Source organism: Sorex fumeus, unplaced genomic scaffold (assembly GCF_029834395.1).
Source record: "Sorex fumeus unplaced genomic scaffold, SorFum_2.1 ptg000083l, whole genome shotgun sequence".
NCBI lineage: Eukaryota > Metazoa > Chordata > Mammalia > Eulipotyphla > Soricidae > Sorex > Sorex fumeus.
This window is the reverse complement of record NW_026606140.1, coordinates 10,467,291-10,486,219: the sequence shown is the minus strand read 5'-3', so window position 1 is coordinate 10,486,219 and position 18,929 is coordinate 10,467,291. Positions and strand designations below refer to the sequence as shown.

Genomic DNA, 18,929 nt, shown 5'->3' with positions numbered 1-18,929 from the left:
AGGGGATGCTGGCGATCGAACCCGGAAGCCCTGGGGTTCAGGATGTGGAAACAGCCACATTTAGCCAATATCACTTGTTACTGACACTATCAGCTAAGCTGGCATCTAAGTGATTCATCTCTTTGAAGGCAAATTAGCACTTTTGTTCCTCCTTGTTTCTATGCTTCAACTAAGAAGTTTGTGTTTAGTAGAAATTTCTTGTTAAATTTGTTTCGTTTGGGGGCCACACCCAGCAGTGCTCAGGGCTCACTCCTGGGTCTTTGTTTAAGGATCACTCCTAATGGTACTTGGGGGGCAGATGAGATGCTGGGGATCAAACCTGGGTTGGATACGCGCAGGGCAAATGCCCTGCCCTCTCTCCTTGGCCCCGCTTCTTGTCAAATGTTGTCCAGAGCTGTGCTGCTGGGCGGAATGATGGTGTAGCAAGCTCATCAGGAGCTCCCAACCTCACTAGGGCTGGTCCTGGGTGCAGAGCCAGGAGTAAGCCCTGAGCAGTACTGGGGGTGGTCCCAAAAGAGCCACCAAAAAAAAAAGGTAGTTCACTAACCTTGCAAAAGGACAAAAAGGAAGTTTTTTTGTACTTTTTTTCTTTTCTTTTTTGCAGAAATAGGGGTTGAAGTCAGGGCTTCACGTGTTTGGGATACATTCTCTATCCCCAAACCACACTGTCAGTCCCTGTTCATGTCTTAAAGCTGATGATGGTAATAGCGAAGAATATTTGTATGCTTCTGTATGAGGGATGGTGCTTTTGCATGCAGTCTGAAACTGAGGCTTAGAAATAATGAATTGTTGGGGCTGGAGAAATAGCACAGCAGGGAAATGTTTGCATTGCATGCAGCTGACTGGGGTTCAATCTCTGGCGTTCCATATGTGTCCCCCAAGCATGGCCAGGAGTGATTCCTAAGTGAAGAACAAGCATTGCCAGGTGTGGTCCAAAATCTGGAGGAAAATACCAAACAATGAATTTGCTATCGAGGTAGTGTGGTAAGTTCTTGGTAGACTCAAGACTAGAACCCGCCCCACCCCCCGCCCTGTTCTGCCAGGTGCTCAGTGGCAATTGGGAACCTGCTCCTTGTCTCTGCCAGTCAGCGTGTTGCCCCATCAGCACACTCCTGAGGGTTGATGCAGGTTGACTCTCCTTGGTGCTGATGCAGAGCACCAAGAGAGGAGGAAGAGAGGGACAGGAAAAGGATCCCTGTCGGCACTCTTATTGTGAATTCACAGAGTCCTTCTTGGGAGAGAGCCGGGCCCACAGTCCACCAGGCCGCCAGAGCCCAGAGGCACTGTGCTCACATCCGCACTGCACAGTTGTCCGTTGCTGTTTGGTCGGACTTCCAGAACCACAGTCTGAGACTCAAAGGGCTAGACCGAGTGCACGCTTTGTCTGCTGGAGTCTGGGTGCTGTCCCCCTGACTGCAGGGTCCTGGGAGCTCTGCCCTGGGAATAGCCACATGTGGCCCCAAACCTGGAATAAGTAAGAGTATCCTTTAGCCCCGGGCTGGAGCCATAGCACAGCGGTAGGGCGTTTGCCTTGCACGCGGCCAACTTGGCCGACCTGATTTCGATTACTCCGCCCCTCTTGGGGAACCCGGCAAGCTACCGAGAGTATCTCGCCCGCACGGCAGAGCCTGGCAAGCTCCCCGTGACGTATTCGATATGCCAGACACAGTAACAACAAGTCTCATGATGGAGACGTTACTGGGCCCGCTCGAGCAAATCGATGAACAGCGGGAGGACAGTGCCACAGTGCCACATCCTTTAGCCCCGGTCCTACAACAGGTCAACAAGTTCTCATTTTGATTAGGAAAATGCATTGTAGACTAAATTCTTCTGTTTTTTTTATTTGTTTTTTGTGCCACACCTGGCAGTGCTCGGGGCTTACTTCTGACTCTTTGCTCAGGAGTCGCTCCTGGCGGTGCACAGGGGACCATGCTGGGGGACCAAACCTGGGTCTGCTGCGCAAGACAAACACTCGACCTGCCGCAATATTGCTCCAGTCCGGTAGATTAAATTCTTACCCTCCCAACTGTTCGTAAACGTTTTCCTTCCCTCATATGAAGTTCTCAGGTTAAAAACTGGTGTCCTCTTAAATCTTTGAAGGCTGAAATGGCCTATCCTAATTCAGAAATTGGGAATTAAATAGCACAGAAGATAGGGTGCCTGCCTTGTATGTTGCCTCTCCAGGTTGAACTCCCAGCACAGTGTCCTCTGAGTGCCTTGGGTGTGGCCCCAAAACAAAACAAATTAAAATTTCAGTTCAGGATAGAATTTGAATGGCACTGTAGCACTGTCCTCCCGTTGTTCATCGATTTGCTCGAGTGGGCACCAGTAACGTTTCCATTGTGAGACCTGTTGTTACTGTTTTTGGCATACATCACGGGGAGCTTGCCAGGCTTTGCTGTGTGGGCCGGATACTCTCAGTAGCTTGCCGGGCTCTCCAGAAGGGTGGAGGAATCGAACCTGGGTCAGCCGGGTGCAAGGTAAACACCCTACCCGCTGTGCTATATCCAGAGCGATCTGGCTGCGACATCTGTCACCCCATTGATCGCCAGCGTTGAGTCGGCTGATCTGGCTGGCTAGCCAGGTGTCCCCTTCCATGTGCGTCCCTCCCAAGGCTGCACGTCGGTCGAAGAGGATGGTCGTTCCCGAATAGAGACGGACCAGTCTTCGGTGGAGGGTATACGAGTAGCTGCGCTCCCCTGCTAGAACCTCCAGGCAAGCCCTCAAGGTCCTAAATCAGATTTGCAGAATCATTCCAAGTGGCCTTGGAATGCCGTATCCATGGTTTTATTCTTTTCCTCAGGCAGAGATTAAGAGGAAGGTGGCACAGTCTTGCCTTTGATCTGGTTCACTCTGTAACTGGGGTTCTACTGCCAGGCAGATTCTTTATAATACCCACAAGCAACTGTCCTAGAAGCTGGAACAACTTTATAAATGTGTATCTCAAGATGATTTAAAAAATGTTTTTAATAAAACTTATTAGTAATGAGACTTATTATTAAAAACAGTATATTTATAAAATATTAAAATTTTTTTTGCTTTCTGTTTTTGTGGGGGTCACACCTGGCTGTGTGCTCGAAGATCACTCCTGGTGGGTTTCTGGGGACCATATGGGGTGCCAGGGATTGAAGCTGGGTTGGCTGCATTGTAAAGCAAGCACCCCACCCTCGGCACCTACCATCTCTCCAATTCCCAAAGCAACTTTTTTTCACTTTTTGGGTCACACCTGGAGATACTCAGGGGTTACTCCTGTGTCTGCTCTCAGGAACTGCTCCTGGTGGTGCTCCGGAGACCATATAGGATGCTGCGGCTCAAACCCAGTTGACCTCATGCAACGCAAACACGGTGCCCAATCCACTCTACTATTGCTCTGGCCCTGAAAGAATTATTTTTAAAGTTGCATGAACCCGTTATGGGTTTGCAGCCCCCTGCACAAGTGTCAAATCACTTAACATCCTCTCAGTTTCCCCAGATGTGAAGCGGAGAGAGGCCTCCCTTCGGCCAGCCATGGGGCATGGGTCTTGTGGGCTTGCCCCTCTAGCAGATGGTGCAGATGCAAGCTATTCAGTGGCTTCCTTTTCCATACACATAAGTACAGTTAGTGTCATTTTGTTATATTAGTATGTGAACAGGATTTTACATTTAATAGATTTCCAGTTTTTCCAGATTTTTGTACATGTCTGTGGGTCAGTCAGAGAGTGGAGGGGCAGCCTGTCCTTGTCTTTTGCTCGCTCCTGTTATGATTAATTAATCACCTCTGAGTGTACATGAATCGTAATTGGACTAATTTTGTCCAGTGACTTAAGAACGTGTACTTGTCAGTGCTCAACTTCTCCTGCTGAGATGGATGTGGCGTTGTCTAGAAAAGAATTGTGTGTTGCAGATTTAATGTGCTGCCTGTAAGGGTGCCAAATGCTTCCTAGGAATGTCTTTCCGTTCAACCCCTCATCTCTCTCTCCTCAGCCCTGGAGTTGGAGGAGTTCCCACTCGACCAGCAGGTATTGCTGATCGGAGGGAGCCAGGCACAGCGGATTTGCCAGTTCCTTTTCCGTCCCCGGTGCAGCCAGGCCCTAAACCCTTCCTACTTAAGACTTGCCTGGCCACTGGCGCCATTAGCCATTCTCCAGCAATGGCCCGCGGTGTGAGGACTGGCTGGGGGCTCTGCAAGTCAGGACTTGCTTGTTGCCCTCGTGAGACTCAGACTCGGAGTTGCTGCCCTTGCCACCTGGTCTCTGCAAGGACCCAAAGTCCCTCAGATCGAGGGAGGGAAGGCGTGTGAAACGGTCTATTTTGAATGAACAGGAAGGGCTCCAGAAATACTGTTTTATTGGATATGCCAAACACAGTAACAACAAAGTCTCCAATGGAGACGTTACTGGGCCCGCTCGAGCAAATCGACGATCAACGGGAGGGCCTTTACCTTTACCTTATTGGAGGACGAATGCATTAGCGCCAGAGAGATAGCTCAGTGGGTAGGGAGCTTGCCCTGCATGTGACTGACGTGTGTTCCATCCCCAGCATTACCCAAGTAACTCCTAAATGAAGAGTCAGGCGCCACCCGAGCATTGCCAGGTGTGGCCCAAAAACCAAAAACAAACAAATTCTAGGTCTTCGCTTCCCTGCCAGATTATTTGAAAGGTGCAGTGGGTGCTCCTCTAATACAAGAGTATTTGACGTGACCTAAACAAGGACTCAAAGGCCTCCTACATGCAAACCCCAGCCCTAGAACTTTTTATAAATGGAATCAAACACTGTATAATTTTTATTGTCTTCGATACCATGGCTCTGAAATTCATTCATGTTGTAGCATATGGTAGTAGCTCAGTCTTTTCTCTTTGCATTCTGTAGTATTCCAGCATGTGAATATGTCCATTCTGGCTTTGTTTTTTTTTTTTGGTTTTTGTTTTTTTTTCTTTTTGGCAGGGCAGGGGCGCGGTGTTGGTTTGGGAGCTACTACTGGGCTCTGTGCTCAGGGGTCACTCCCAGATTGCTTGGAGCACGAGTGTGTGCCAAGGACCAAATGGGTCAGTTGCATGCAGGGCCAACACCTTACCCCGCACTCTCTCCCGTCCCCTGTCTACCCATTCTATTGTGCTTGGCATTTTGGGTGGTTTCCTAGTCATGACTAGAATGATGCTGCTGTGAACGTCCTGATCCTCTTTTGAGGGCACTGAGTCTCTGCCTAGAAGGGGAGTTGCTCAGCCATAGGGCAGGTGTGACGCTCACCTCAGCAGAAACTGCCAAACCGTTTTCCAGAGTGGTGGAGAGCCCCTGCTCCCATCAGAACAAGGGTCCTGCACCCTCCTCAGTACTCAGTAGTGCTTTATTTCTTTATTTTAGCTGTTTAGAAACAGTCTCATTGTATCTTTATGAAACTGTGTCTGGGTTAACTTGTTTTGGAGAATTTCAGATGAAAATAGGCTAGGATGGGGGCGTGGGAGGGATAGTGGGGTCCGTGGTGGTGGAGAATGGGCACTGGCAGAGGGATGGGTACTCGATCATTGTATAACTGAAACCCAAGCACCAAAATTTGTAAGTCTACAACTGTACCTCATGGTGTTTCACTAATAAAAATTCTTTAAAAAATAGGCTAGGATAGTGACAACCTAGATTCCTCATTCCCCAGCTCCTCAAACCGTTATTCCCAAACCAGCATCATTACAGTAACCTGCTCTTCCTCTCCTATTAGCTTTGAGGTAAATCGGTATTTTCATAGCGTCATCTAAAAAAAGTACTTCTAAATAAGAACTTAAATATATAGGCACTGGAATATTATACCTCAGATGCTTAGCAGGGATTTTGTTTGGTTTTGAACACTCAGTTCACTCCTGGCAGACTCAGGGGACCATATGAGCGACCTGAGATCAAATGCCCTTCCTGACCCCTAGCAACGATTTTTCAACATCATGAAATATCCAGTCTTGATGTCATCGGTTTTCACATTTTCTGTTTGAATCAAGACTCAAAATAAGCCCATGCATTGTGTGGGTTGGTATCGCTGAAGTCGTCTTTATCTATCGGTTTCTCTGTTTGCTTTTCATTTCTCTTTCTTGAAATCTGTTGATGACGTCGCGCTGTGGGGGCCGTAGCCCGTCGCAGATGGGATTTGACTGACAGCATCTCTGGGGTAGACGAGCATTGGCTTCTCTGTGCTTTCCTGGGAACGGTGTCTGGATCTAACAGCGTCATCGGGTGCAGGGCCCCTTTGTGGCGTCTGCGTTGCTCTGGGATCCACCTCACGCCATCCGCTGTTTCTCTGGCAGCTGCACCAGAGCCAGCTGGAGCTCCAGGAGGTGCGACTGTCCTGCCGGCAGCTGCAGGTGAAGGTGGAGGAGCTGAGTGAGGAGCGGAGCCTGCAGAGCTCCACCGCCACCAGCACGTCGCTCCTGTCAGAGATAGAGCAGAGTATGGAGGCCGAGGAGCTGGAGCAGGAGCGAGAGCAGGTGCTGCCTCCCTGGCCCTCGGGACATGGGTTGTCTGGGGACCCAGGGGCCAGCTAGACTGCCTTGTCACCTCCAGCCCATGGTTAAGCTTCTCCCGGCAAAGTGCCACCATCCTGCACCAGTGCCAGCCTGAGGCCGGTGACTGAAGCCGTCATGAAGCATGACCAAAGCGTGTCCCTGGTTCTGTTTCCCACCCACTTAATCCATCAAGGCATGAAGCAGGAGTGCCAGGGCACAGGGTGTCATGCAGACAGGGCTAAGCTCTGCTCACTGCCACCCGCGCGGTGCCTCATTCATAGATCATGTACCAGCCGAGTTCGAGAACACAGTGAGCCCCCTACTGGCTTCTTTTTATTCAGTCCACTGAATTGACTCACGCGCTGACTGCCAGCTATTTCTTTGGTTATGGGGTTATTTCTTTGGCAAGGGGGAGCGCTAAAGAGCAGAGGGAAAAACCAAGAACCGGAAGTACTGGTCTGGAATGAGCGTCCACATTTCAGAGGGTGAACCAGGCCCTTCTCCTAGAGCCAGTCCCTCGCATGTATCTTGGGTTCACCGGGTAAGGGGGGCTAGACGGCGGCCTTCTCGAGTCATAACGGTGCTTCTCTGTGGACCAGCTGAGGCTGCAGCTCTGGGAAGCCTACTGCCAGGTCCGCTATCTCTGCTCCCACCTTCGTGGAAACGATAGTGCCGACTCGGCCGTCTCCACCGACTCCTCCATGGACGAGTCTTCCGAAACCTCATCTGCCAAGGATGTGCCAGCCGGCAGCTTGCGCACTGCCCTCAGCGAGCTCAAGAGGCTGATCCAGAGCATTGTGGATGGCATGGAGCCCACGGTAAGGAGCCAGGCTGAGCAGCGCCTTAGCCCACAGCCTAGTACAAGAGAGGGAGGTGACCTTGGAACTGGAACCTTAGAGACTTCCAGAACGTCTTCCAAGCCCAGATTGTTTCAGAGCATCCTTCCCAGCATCAGGGAGACTGGTTGCAGCAGTCGGTGCCCAGGAAGGGAAGCTTCCTGCAGACACCAGGTACAGTCTGCTTGATTCTCCATTCTGTTCTGAATGGGCCACCGTGGCCTCGGTGCAGGCCTTTCCGTTTAAATGTTGAATATGGAAGTTCAGGTTCCAGTGAAGTGCCAAGTACTCTCAGTAGCTTGTTGGTCCAAGCAGTGAGGTTAGCTGTGAATGAATAAACTTAAAGGTCTGGAGCTGGGACTGGAGCAATAGCACAGAGGGTAGGGCCTTCGCCTTGCCCACAGCCAACCCAGGTTCGATTCCCAGAATCCCAGGAGTAATTCCTGAGTGCAGAGCCAGGAGGAACCCCTGTGCATCGCTGGGTGTGACCCAAAAAAAGCGAAAAAAAAAAAGAGTCTGGAGCTTCTGCCAGAAGGATATAAGTCAGCACAGAAAGTTGAGTTCGGTGACAAGGACCACTTAGGTTGCAGGTGTGGCTCCTGCTGTGAGGAAGAGGAATGTGCCCTGGGCACACGGCTGCCTCCTCCCGGCACAGCCCTCCCTCTCAGGTTTCACTACTAAATAGCAGCCTTTCTGTGGCTCAGGTTAGCAGGACTGTGTCATTGGTAGAGGCCAGGCAGCCGGGGTTGGGAGGGGGAGCGCTCTCAGATGCAGTTCACTCCAGTTACCTTCCTGAAGCTTGAAACAAAACTAAATGTCTAGCTGTTGTTTGTGGGTGTACGTTGGGCGACTGAATTCTGTCCTTAACTCTTCTCTCTTTCCCCTTTGTCTTTCTCTTCTTTCTCTCCCTCCCCTTCTCTCGTCATTCTCTCCTGTGGCCTTTCCCTCCCCGACCATAACTCATGCCCCTCTCCATCGCTCCTGCCAACCGTCTCTGTGCCCTCTGCCCCCAAATCCTCCTCCTCCCTGACACCGTGTCGCCTTGCTTCTGCGGTTAGAGTTCTCGAAGAATTGATGATGACTTAGAAGAACAGATAAGGCAGACCAGTGAGGACTCCAGAGCCCTCAGGGAACTCATGGAGGGAGAGAGGGGGAAACTAAGGCAAAGCCTAGAAGAGCTGCAGCAACTCCACAGCCAGGTGAGCCCCGTCCTCAGTGCGGTACAGGGGACCTGCCCACGTCCCCAGTTCTCCTGGGACCTCCCACATTGGGTGGCGAAGCAGCTCTCCTCTCCCATGGCAGAGCCCCGGAAGAAGGCGCGTGAAGTCCAGGTGGGCTGGGCAGCTCTCCAGCACAGGCCTGGGGGAGAAGAGCCAGCGAGCAGCCCTCCCCCAGGAGACAGCCATCCTGCTGTCGGGCAGAGGGAGGGGATCGGATTGAAAGGGCCACGGAGCCAGGACACGGACTGGCAAGTGTGGGAATCAGCAACAGCTGATCTTTGCCGGCCCTGCTCTGTTTCGTCAGCGTCGCCATCTCTGCCCTCAGCTTTAGAAGCGCTTCCTGCCCCTCGTGCTCTTCATCCCCCGTTTGATCATGACTCCATTTCTCCGGAGAACACTGGAGAAGGCATCTGTGTTCTGATCTGGACACCGTTAAGGCAGCCGGGAGCAGCAGCTCCCAGAAAGGAGCTTCTAAAATCTCTCAGGAAAGAGCGGAGCTCTTCCTCTGGAGCGGGGTCACACGTAGAAGGCCGCCTGGGGACACGGACAGCATTTTAAACCCTGCCTCCCGGCACCCCCCGTGGTCCTCTTCCAGGCCTCCTTTCTTGCACCCCGGGCGTGCTCAATTTTGAGCCTTGCCCTACCCCTCACTGGGTTTGGACCGATCTTCCTGAAGCATGGCAGGAATGCTTTTTTCCATGTTACCTACCTGCCGGAGATCCACTTGCACTTGGGAAAAATGAGTTTAGGTGACCCTAACGTGCGCCAGGTCAGTCCTCGTGACTGCCCTACACAGGATGGGAGGAGATGGGATTTATCTGTTAATCCTGAGCGTGATAGTGGGGAAGTTCTTTCACTCCTGCCCCTTATAAAAGCACGCATGCCTGACATGCGGTCAGTCCCCGTCACTTAGCTGACAGTCTGGATACCTGTTTCCCAGCGGTGCAAAAACGGTGGCGTTTCCCCGTTTGCTGCTTCACTGGCTACTCTGTCGCCTCTCCAGAGGGCAGGTCTCCCCTGGGTTGGCTTTCTCTACCAGCCACTGTCCGGGTCTGGACTGCTGCCCTTCAAGGCGGCAGAACCTGCTGATGATACACGGGCTCGAGGCTTCTAGACTGTCCCCTCCCCTGCAGAGCACCACGCCCTTCCACCAGGCAGGACTGTACAGCACTCTGGTCTCCTGACGTGTTGGTGGCAAGTTGTCCTGTGTGCATTGGCACTGTTGTGTGTCCTCTGAGTCTTCCCTTGTAGCTGCAACGCTGGGGGCTGGCCAGGGAGTCCAGAGTGTCCTCAGCAAGCTTCAGCCTCCGTCCTGGGGCTTTTTCTCTGAGTCATCCAGTCTGAAGGTAATCAGAATTACCTGGAATATGAAGAGCCAAGTACCCTGAGATGTGACCTCTATCCCCGTATAAGAGAGACAGACCCGCATGGATGGGTCCTCCCTTGGAAAACTGTCGGCGTCTGCGCAGTATTTAATAACCAGGCCCGCCCAGCCCAGCCCGGCCTGGCAGCCCGACTCGGGGCTGATCCTATCAGCTGTGTGAAGGTCTCCCACCCTCCCATTTGGCCAGCAAATATTTATTGAAAGCTCTGCCCAGCAGGGTTTCTGGTTACAAACAACAGCAATTTGCTGTTTAACTTAAACGGAAAGCGATTGTATTGGAATTAAATCGGTGGAGTGTAGGATCAACAGGAAGTCCGAGAACTCGGCTCCCTCGCAGGAAGGGGCATGGAGGTGGGTCTGTTGTCGAGAAACGGTTTCCCACCAGCTCCTGGCTTTACTCTACCCTCCAAAGCTGCAGTTCCAGGATGGGGACATGGCAGGGTCACGTGCCTGTGTGCCTGAGAGAGGAAACACCACTCCCCTTCTGTGCCCCAATAGGACAATTGCCCCAGGGTGACAATTGCTTGTCTTGCATGGGGACAATGCTGGTTTGATCCCTGGAGGGGAATATGGTTCCCCGAGCACTGCCAGGGGTCACTACTGAGCACAGAGCCAGGAGTCAGCCCTGAGCATATCCGTGGACCCAGCCATCCCGTCCCTCACCCCGTTTAGTTTTTACACACACACTTAATCTTGTCATTTCAGGCAAGGAAGTCTCAGCATTATATTGCATTTGTTTTTGAATGATCAGGATAATGCAGATGTCCAGGGATAAAGAAAAGACAATTTCATAAGCCATTTAATGTCATACCAGTCAGTCAGTGTTTGGAAATTAGAGGCTGAGGCCACAGCAATAGTACAGTGGGTAAGGTGCTTATCTTGCACACGGCCAACCTGGGTTCGATCCCCAGCATTCCATAGCATCCCCTGAGCACTGCCAGGAGTGATTCCTGATGCAGAGCCAGGAGTCAGTCATTATCAGGTGTGACCCAAAAGAAGCAAAGAAATTAAAGGCTGTGAAAAAAACTGTATTGCAAATTAATTTGGGGGAGGTTATTTTCATTCTAGATATGGCCACATTATTAATGGTACGTGAACTAATTCCCATAAGCTTCACTTATAAACTGACTTATACGTGACACATTTCCCCCTCCCCAATTTTTTCACTTAACTAATGTTTATAATCATGAGCTCTGCTTTTAAATGCTGTTTAGGCCGCCCTTCCTTGTCGCATATTAATACTTTGCCAGCCTTAATTACTGTCTGTATGCATATATCCTATATAAAAATGCCAGAAATACACCAGCATAAAAAATGAAAGAGTGGCGGGGGAGCAGCTGTCCGGGCAGTCGACTGAGCTGTATAGAATAGAGAGCCAGGACAGCTTCCTGCCTGGCAGAGCTCAGGAGTCCAGAGTGGACAGGGCCAGCATGCCACTGCCAGCAACGGAGGCCCACCAACTGGGCAGTGCTGCTGTCCTCTGAGCCCTGGGCCCCCCGAGAGGTCATAGGTTTGATGTGAACATCGTGGGGAGTGTCTGAAGTCCACATGGCTAGACCCAAAAGAAGCAGGCAGCTGCCAAGCACTCCCAGAGCTGGGGCCAGGCCCCGACACCCTGGAGTCAGTGGCAGTCCCTGCTGAGTGGAGGGTGACCAGAGACAAAACCCCGGTCCCTACCCGAAAATACCTGCGCCTCAGAGCCCTGATGTACCTATGGATGGAGGGTTAGTCTTCATTCACGAATTCCTGGGCATGTCTTAAAGTGAAAGACAGGTGTGGAGGCCTGAGAGAGAGTAGAGCGGTTAGGTGCTGGCCTTGCATGCGGCTGGCCCTGCTGGACCTCTGACATCCCAGATGGTCCCCCAGGCACCACCAGGAGTGATCCCTGAGCACAGAACCAGGAGTAAGCCCTGCACACAGTTGGGTGCGACTCGAAAATGAATGATAAACAGAGATGGTGTGACTCTCTAGGTAAAGGAGACCTGGTCCCTGTCACAGCTTCAGGGCTAGTGCTGCCCCCTTGCCCCTTGGGCAGCAGAGCTTGAGCCTATATGTGCTCTGGGCCCCTCGCAGGTGACTCTGCTGAGTGTGGAGATGACTGCGCTGAAGGAGGAGCGAGACCGACTCCGAGTGACAGCCGAAGACAAGGAACCACAGGAGCAGCTTCAGAAGGCCATCAGGGACCGTGACGAAGCCATCGCTAAGTGAGTGCCCGGGCGCGCGTTGTTTTACTTTCATCACCACTAACATTGTTTTTGTTTTTGTTTTTTGCTTTTTTGGGTCACACCTGGTGATGCTCAGGGGTTGCTCCTGGCTCTGCACTCAGGAATTACCCCTGGCGGTGCTCAGGGGACCATAAGGGATGCTGGGAATCGAACTCGGGTTGGCCATGTGCAAGGCATTTGCCCTACCTGCTGTGCTTTCGCTCCAGCCCCCACCACTAACACTTTGAAGCTAAACCATACAGAATTAGCATGGGAGAGTTTCTCTACTAAGACCCACACCACCCTCATGCCCACTTACTCTACCGGGGGACGAGAGTTTGGGTCTATCCAGCAGGGCTCGGACTTACTTCTGGTGAGGCTCGGGGGACATATGGGTGGGGTCCCAGGGACCAAACCCAGGTGTCCGTGTGCAAGGCAAGAACCTTACCCACTGTCCTATGTCTCTGGCCCTGCTAGTGTGTCTTTTAAAAAATAACACATTTGAATTCTGGCTTTGCAGTTCTGTGCGTCACTCCTCCCCCCCAAACACACACACACACACACACACACACACACACACACACACACACACAGACACCTCTGTCCCTTCCCTTCTGTTTCATCCTTCTTAGCTGTTTCCTTGTCTTACCCTTGATTCTTCTGTCTGGCCTTTCAGTGTCAAGGCCATGTGAGGAATGACTCTCGGTGAGATCATATGCCTCTTCCCTTTGCCCCACGGAGCCCTGCTTCATTTAGTTGCTGGATATCAGAACAGTAATGTGATAGTCGTGGGTGAGGAGAAGGTTGCAGATTTCTGTGCATAACAAGGGGGATAAATTGTGACTGGGGGAACATACCAGTGACCTGAAGGTGTCGATTGTGAAGCCCCCTGAAAAGAGAGCAGAATGAAGCCAGAGAGGCGGGGTGACAGCAGAGGAGGGCCGTGCCCGGGGATCTGGCCAGAGTGTGTCATCATTGTGGATGGTGGCTAGAGCAGTCAGAGGAACCGGGTGCAGGAAAGAAGAAGGACAAGTTGTGCAGGCCCCTCCCTTCAAGTGGAACTTGCCCTGGCATCGGGGTGGCAAGGCAGGCCCCAAGATCTTCTGGAAAGCTCACCCTGAGAGGCCGGCTAACCTCCTGAAACCGAGCCACTGGACACGTGCCCCCAGGGCAGAGAGGCCTCTCGGTCTGGGTCCCGGGGCCAGAGGGGCCCCTGGAAGGAAGTTGGGACCGAAGAGAGAGGACAGAGGGACGGGAGCCAGCCCAGGTGTGATCCCCCAGCACAGAGCTAGGAGCAGCCCCTGAGCATGGCCCACCCCAGCTGCCCACCGGGTCGGTCACTGCCAGTTCTCCTTACCCCTTAGAAATGGAATCTCGGGGCTGGAGCGATAGCACAGCGGGAGGGCGTTTGCCTTGCACGAGGCCGACCCGGGTTCGATTCCCAGCATCCCATATGGTCCCCTGAGCACCGCCAGGGGTGATTCCTGAGTGCAGAGCCAGGAGGAACCCCTGTGCGACGCAGGGTGTGACCCAAAAGGGAATCTCGCTCAGTACAGGAGAGTGAAGCTGGAGTTCAGGGCTGGGCGCGGGGGAGATGGGGCTTGGCTCGGTGGGGGGAAGCATGCACGAGCGGCCCCGGGCTTGATCCGGGCACCACCCTAGAGAGCGACCGCGACGGGCACGGGGCCTCCCTCGAGGGTGACAGGCGCGCCCGAGGGTGCTGGGCCCGGCCCGGCGACGGTTACTCAGCAGTTCCTGCGCCCTCCGCCGTGGCGCCACCTGCCGGGAACAGCGGCCGGGCGCAGCCGCCGCCGCGCGGGCCTGGGGGAAGGGCGGGAGGGGCCGCGCGTCCATGGCAACCGGGCCGCGCCAGCCAATGGCGGCGCGCGTGACGGCCGCCCGCGCCATCCGAGAGGCGGGCGCTCATTGGTCGGGCCCGCGTGTCCGCCCGGCGGTCCGGGTGCCGCAGCCGCAGTGCGGACGGGCCGGGCCGGGGCGGGCTCCGACTCGCGCTGCCGCGGGCTCGGCCCGGAAGGGCGCGAGGGCCGTGAGAAGAGCCCGCCCAGGGCGCCCCTGTGGGCCTGGGGCCCGGGAAGAAGCACTGCGGCGCAGGTGGCCAGAGCGGGACAAGCGGCGTCCCGCGTCCCTTGTCCCCTCCTGCCGCGCCTGGCCAGGGGACTGTCCCGATGCCCCGCGGGCTGCGCCTGCTGTCCCCGGGCCCCTGCGGTCTTGCGCAGCGGGGACACTTTGTGTCTAGCCACAGAGGCGGAAGGGAGCGAACGTCCTGATGGAACGTCCTGGCCACCGTTGGCGCCTCCGCAGCGGTGGCGCAGTCCGGCCCTTCTCTCTCCTCCTGCCCCTGAAAACTGTATCTTAAGGGACTGTCAGTTTGTCGGTGCCTCTGATTTGGGGGTGTTGGGGAAGGCACCGGAAGAGGGAGAACACCAAGATGCGGAGTCCCAGAGCGCCAGAGCGCAGAGGTCGGGGCCTCCCGGCGAGCGCGTCGGCCCGTGCGACCTTGAGACGCGCGCGCGCGCTTTTGCGCGCTCCCATCATCTGGGCCTGCCCGGTGCTTCACTTTGCCCGGCGCCCCGTGGCCCTTCCCCGCGTGGGCGAGGGCTCCGTGTCACGACGGCCACTGCGACGTAGGCCGTGCTTCAAAGACCGCTGTGTCCTCTGCCGGGCCACTCCCGTGTCTGTAGACAGCTCCCTAAGGGCGCCCTGGAATGGTCATTCGTGGCAAGGAGACTGGCAGGACACTGTTCTCGGGGACTGACTTTGCGGGGAGGGGTTCGGCCGCTCTTTCATGCTGACGTGAGGTTGGGTCACAGGCCCCCAGTCGGTGTTGGTTTATCTCCGGTTCTTTTAAGTGCTCCGTCCGAGTCGCAGGCTGGCTCTGGCTGCAGCCGTGGACAGGTTCCAGGACTGAGACCGTCCGTGAGAATGTGGGGCGAGCGTCCAGCCCGTGGCAAGCAAGACCACAGTGACGGCTGCAGACTTGGAGCCTCAGGGGCTCTGTCCTCCTCACCCCCGTTTGTCTGTTTGCAGGAAGAACGCTGTGGAGCTGGAACTTGCCAAGTGCAAGATGGACATGATGTCTCTGAACAGCCAGCTGCTGGACGCCATTCAGCAGAAACTGAACCTCTCCCAGCAGCTGGAGGCGTGGCAGGTAAAAAGAGTCCTGAGACGCAGCCTAATGGAGAATGGGGTTCCCAGACCCAGGCAGAATGCTTGGGTGAACAAGGAACCCCACTTGACCTGGCAAGATGCAGCTCTCGTGCCCACAGACAGTCCTTGGAGAAAACAGCCTACGGCTTCTGGAGAGCAGCAGGCCCCAGGCTGTGCTGTTTGAGGCCCTGGTGACCCTTGCAGCTTCCGGCCATGGTGACCCGCGCTCCCAGCCTCCTGGCTGGCTTTCCCTGGGTTGGCCAGAAGAACCCACTGCCGCCTGGGGTGCCCCAGGAAGCCCTCCGCGTGGATGTTGAGTCAGCTCAGTGGCCCTGGGGTGCAGCACCTTGGCCTCTGCTTGCCCAGAGCCCAGCATCCTTTTCCCGGCCACTCTGTGCCACGTGCCTGGGGAAGCAGTCAGTGTCTTTCTCCCTGGAACCCTGGCAGCGAGTCCTGTCCCTGAGAGGCTTCCCAGGGTGTGAGAGTGACCCCCTCGCGCCTCCTCCAAGAACCCCCTGCCAGCCCTGAAGAGCCATGGGTGGCTGAGGCGAGCCCTGCCGTGGGGGGGCAGGTGGCAGTGACCGTCCCTCTAAGGCCCCCAGCTGCAGGAGCACTGGTGCCCCGAGCTGGTCCTGGGCCCCGTGGCCTCCTGCATCGTGGCCAGCTGCTGCTTCCGTGGCTGACGACCCCTGTTCTTCTCTCTTCTCTCCTGGCTGCAGTTTGCTTCCTCAGGGCTTTTTACTATCTGGCTCCTTTGGTTTCTGATCTAGTGGCCTTTCTCAGTTCCCGAATCAACAGCTTTAGTTGTACACCCCTCCTGCCTTTGAGGTGAGCTGAGCCCTCATCACGCCACCCTCTGCCGCTGCCATTGCAGTCCTGCTCGTGCCGCCTCCCCTCGTGGCCCACCGTGTTCTGTGTGCCGGAGCCCAGCCTCATCTCTGTGCCGTGCGCCATGCCATCCAGCCCTGGCTCTCCCCTCCCATCCCTCTCGCCGCCCAGGAACCAGGAACCCCTGGGCCCCGGGGCCACCGCCTCACACACCGTAGTCTGGGGACCAGAAGTCCAGGCAGGCCGTGGAATGGGGGGGTGAGGGGGAGAGAGAGAGAGAGAGTGTGTGTGTGTGTGTGTGCGTGTGCGTGTGCGCGCGCGCGCTGTTCTCAAGTTGAATGTTTCGTGGGAGTCCCTTGATGGGAATTCTGGAGCTTCAGGTGTATCGTTTGCAGTATGACACGGCATCTCAAAGGGGGCTCCTCACCCACTAACATTTCTCATATTGCCATTAGCCACAAAGGTTTTGCTGAGCCCATCCCGAGAGGCGTTTCTGGGTAGAAGGTTCCATGCCAGGGTCTGGGACGGGGCCAGGCCTCATTTCTGGGAGCAGGAGAGGAAGGAAGTCACATGGGAGGAAAGATGGGACAGGAAGAAGAGAAAGGTCGCGGAACCAGGAGGGAGCTCAGGCAGGTGATGTGGAAGGAGAGTGTCTCAGCGGCTGACAGCCCAGCTGAGGACCCGAGGGAGAGAGGGAGAGCAGAGTGGTGACAGACAAGCGAGCGGGTCAGTGTACGGCCGCTCAGGGTCCCGGAGATCCTGTCTGCCCCATTTCTGGGGGCCGCCCACCCCAGACCCAGACCTCCCTGTCCTAGCACTGGCTCCGGCCAGGAACTCAGCCCAGTGTCATCCAGAGCTCGTTGTCAGGGGCAGCCAGGCCAGCGGTTGTCTCCTGTTAGCTGCTTCTCTTTTAGAACTGATCGGGCTTTCTCTGCACCTCGCCGGGTGCCAGCTCCCGGGTCCAGCCTGGAGCAGCTGGAGCGGAGAGGGCGAGCATCTGTGAGGAACCCCTCTCTGGGTGGGGGCTGCTGTTACGGGGGGCGGGAAGGAGCAACTGCACACTGGGTAAGAAGAAACTGCAGGGGGCAGCCGGGGAACCAGACCTGCACTGGGGCAAGGCGCTCCAGAAGGTGGTGGGCACTGCGCCCTTCCCACAGGTGTCAGGCCGAGCAGACAGCTGAGGTAGTTGTTGGGGGCGGGGAGCTCGGGCACAGGCCCCTACCCCCGCCACCTCAGAGCCCTCGCCCTCCAAGGGACACAGGAGGCGGCTAGATAGGGCTGCTCCCAGGCAAGGCTCAGCACAGCTGTGGGGCCAGCACCCGGGCAGAGACAGAAGCACCAGAGGGTGACCCTGGCAGAGGGCAGGGGCTCTGGGGTGGCTCCTGTGTGTCCAGTGTGTGTCCCCACTCGCTGCTTTCTCGGTCAGCCGCCCGGCTGCAGCCACGCGCTCATCTCATCTCATTCCTCCTCATCTCGTGTCCCTTCCCACCCACGCCCCCCCACCCCCCCAGCCCACGCCGGGCCGCAGGGTCTCAGCCCCACTCAGCCGCCTCTCTGCTCCCCACAGGACGACATGCACAGGGTCATTGACCGGCAGCTGATGGACACGCACCTGAAGGAACGGAGCCGGCCCGCTGCCGCCTTCTCCAGGGCCCGGGCTGCAGGGCGCGGGGCCGAGCCCAGCTCCGCCGAAGGCAAAAGGCTCTTCTCATTCTTCAGGAAAATCTGAGCGCAGAGGAACTGACTACTGCGGGTGGGTGGATGGGCTGGAGGCGGCTGGAAGGGGTGCGGGCGGGGTCCAGCGCACGGGGGACACACCCTAGCTTCCCCTGGGCTGTCCTGGCAGGGCCGTTCAGCTTCTGATAGCTGTCCCCAACATCAGGGCACGAGGGGCAGCCCTCGCTGCCAGGGAGCCGCTGCTGGGCGAGCGAGGCTCGGGCTGCCTCTGTTGCTCGGACCCATGGGTGAGAACCAGCCCCCCCCCCGCCCGCCCACCCCACCCCTTGGTCGCTCCAGCTCCCCACTCCAGGCACACTCCTCTCCTGCTTTGGAACATGGGAGCGAGCCACGATGCCCTGCTGCAGGCCCGAGTCTTGTCTCTCGATCCCTGCCTGGGGAGTCGGGAATGAAGGGGCCTCTCCCCCACGTGCGTGCACCTCTGCTGGGAGCATCTCCTGCCGAGACCCAGCGTGCAGCGCTGCAGGCCTGGCTGGGCCCCGGAGGAAGGGCAAGGGGGTCCCTCACCGGCCTCACTTCCCCCACCTACACGAATTCTTGGCTCAGCCCCCCAGAATGGTCCACGGTAACCACCGCCACCTCGAGGGCAGGGTTGGCACCGCGAGGTAGATGCCCCATTTCCTGCCCAGCCAGCCTGCAGAAGGATGAATCTTGGAAGCAGCTGCTTCTGCCGCCCTCAGCGGCCGGCCCCCCTCCCTGCTGAGGCCCCGACTCGAGCGCCGGCGGGCAGCCACGGCAGCCCCCAATATGCTTCCCAGTGGATTCATCTCCCTCCCTCCCGTGGGAAAGCACAGCAGGGACGAGCAGAAAGAATGTACCTATAGATATGTACATACCACAGTGCTGTAATTTTGTATGTAGCAATCATGTAAATACATGTATGAATTTTATAATACACCTATTATATATAAATCTATAAAGGCATATTTTTAGAAAACAGCACATCACTGCTTCTTTTGGAAATAGTCTAAATAAGAATAAAATGAATTTCTACAGAGCTTCTGCCTCAGTCATTGGCTCCCTGGAGGTACGGTTGGGTCAGAATGGCCCGTAGCTGGCTATGAAGGGGCAGCCACGGTGGGCACGCCCCG

General features: G+C 55.7%; 1 protein-coding gene across 3 annotated transcripts in view; it reads left to right on the top strand.

Annotated features, from left to right (window-relative positions):
* Positions 1-18,835, top strand: part of BICDL1 (BICD family like cargo adaptor 1) — a 93,234-nt gene extending 74,399 nt beyond the window's left edge. Inside the window, exons 5-11 of one of the 3 annotated variants that reach the window (XR_008794841.1) lie at positions 6,264-6,443; positions 7,061-7,279; positions 8,356-8,496; positions 11,975-12,105; positions 15,154-15,274; positions 15,993-16,101; positions 17,669-17,759. Coding sequence is in view for 2 of the 3 variants with exons in the window: in XM_056131025.1 (XP_055987000.1) it covers positions 6,264-6,443; positions 7,061-7,279; positions 8,356-8,496; positions 11,975-12,105; positions 15,154-15,274; positions 17,669-17,830 (954 nt within the window). In the remaining variant the exon portion in view is untranslated. Of the gene's footprint in view, positions 1-6,263; positions 6,444-7,060; positions 7,280-8,355; positions 8,497-11,974; positions 12,106-15,153; positions 15,275-15,992; positions 16,102-17,668 lie in introns of all 3 variants that reach the window. The other 2 variants (XM_056131026.1, XM_056131025.1) reach the window with 2 other exon arrangements.
* Positions 18,836-18,929: the final 94 nt, after the last annotated feature.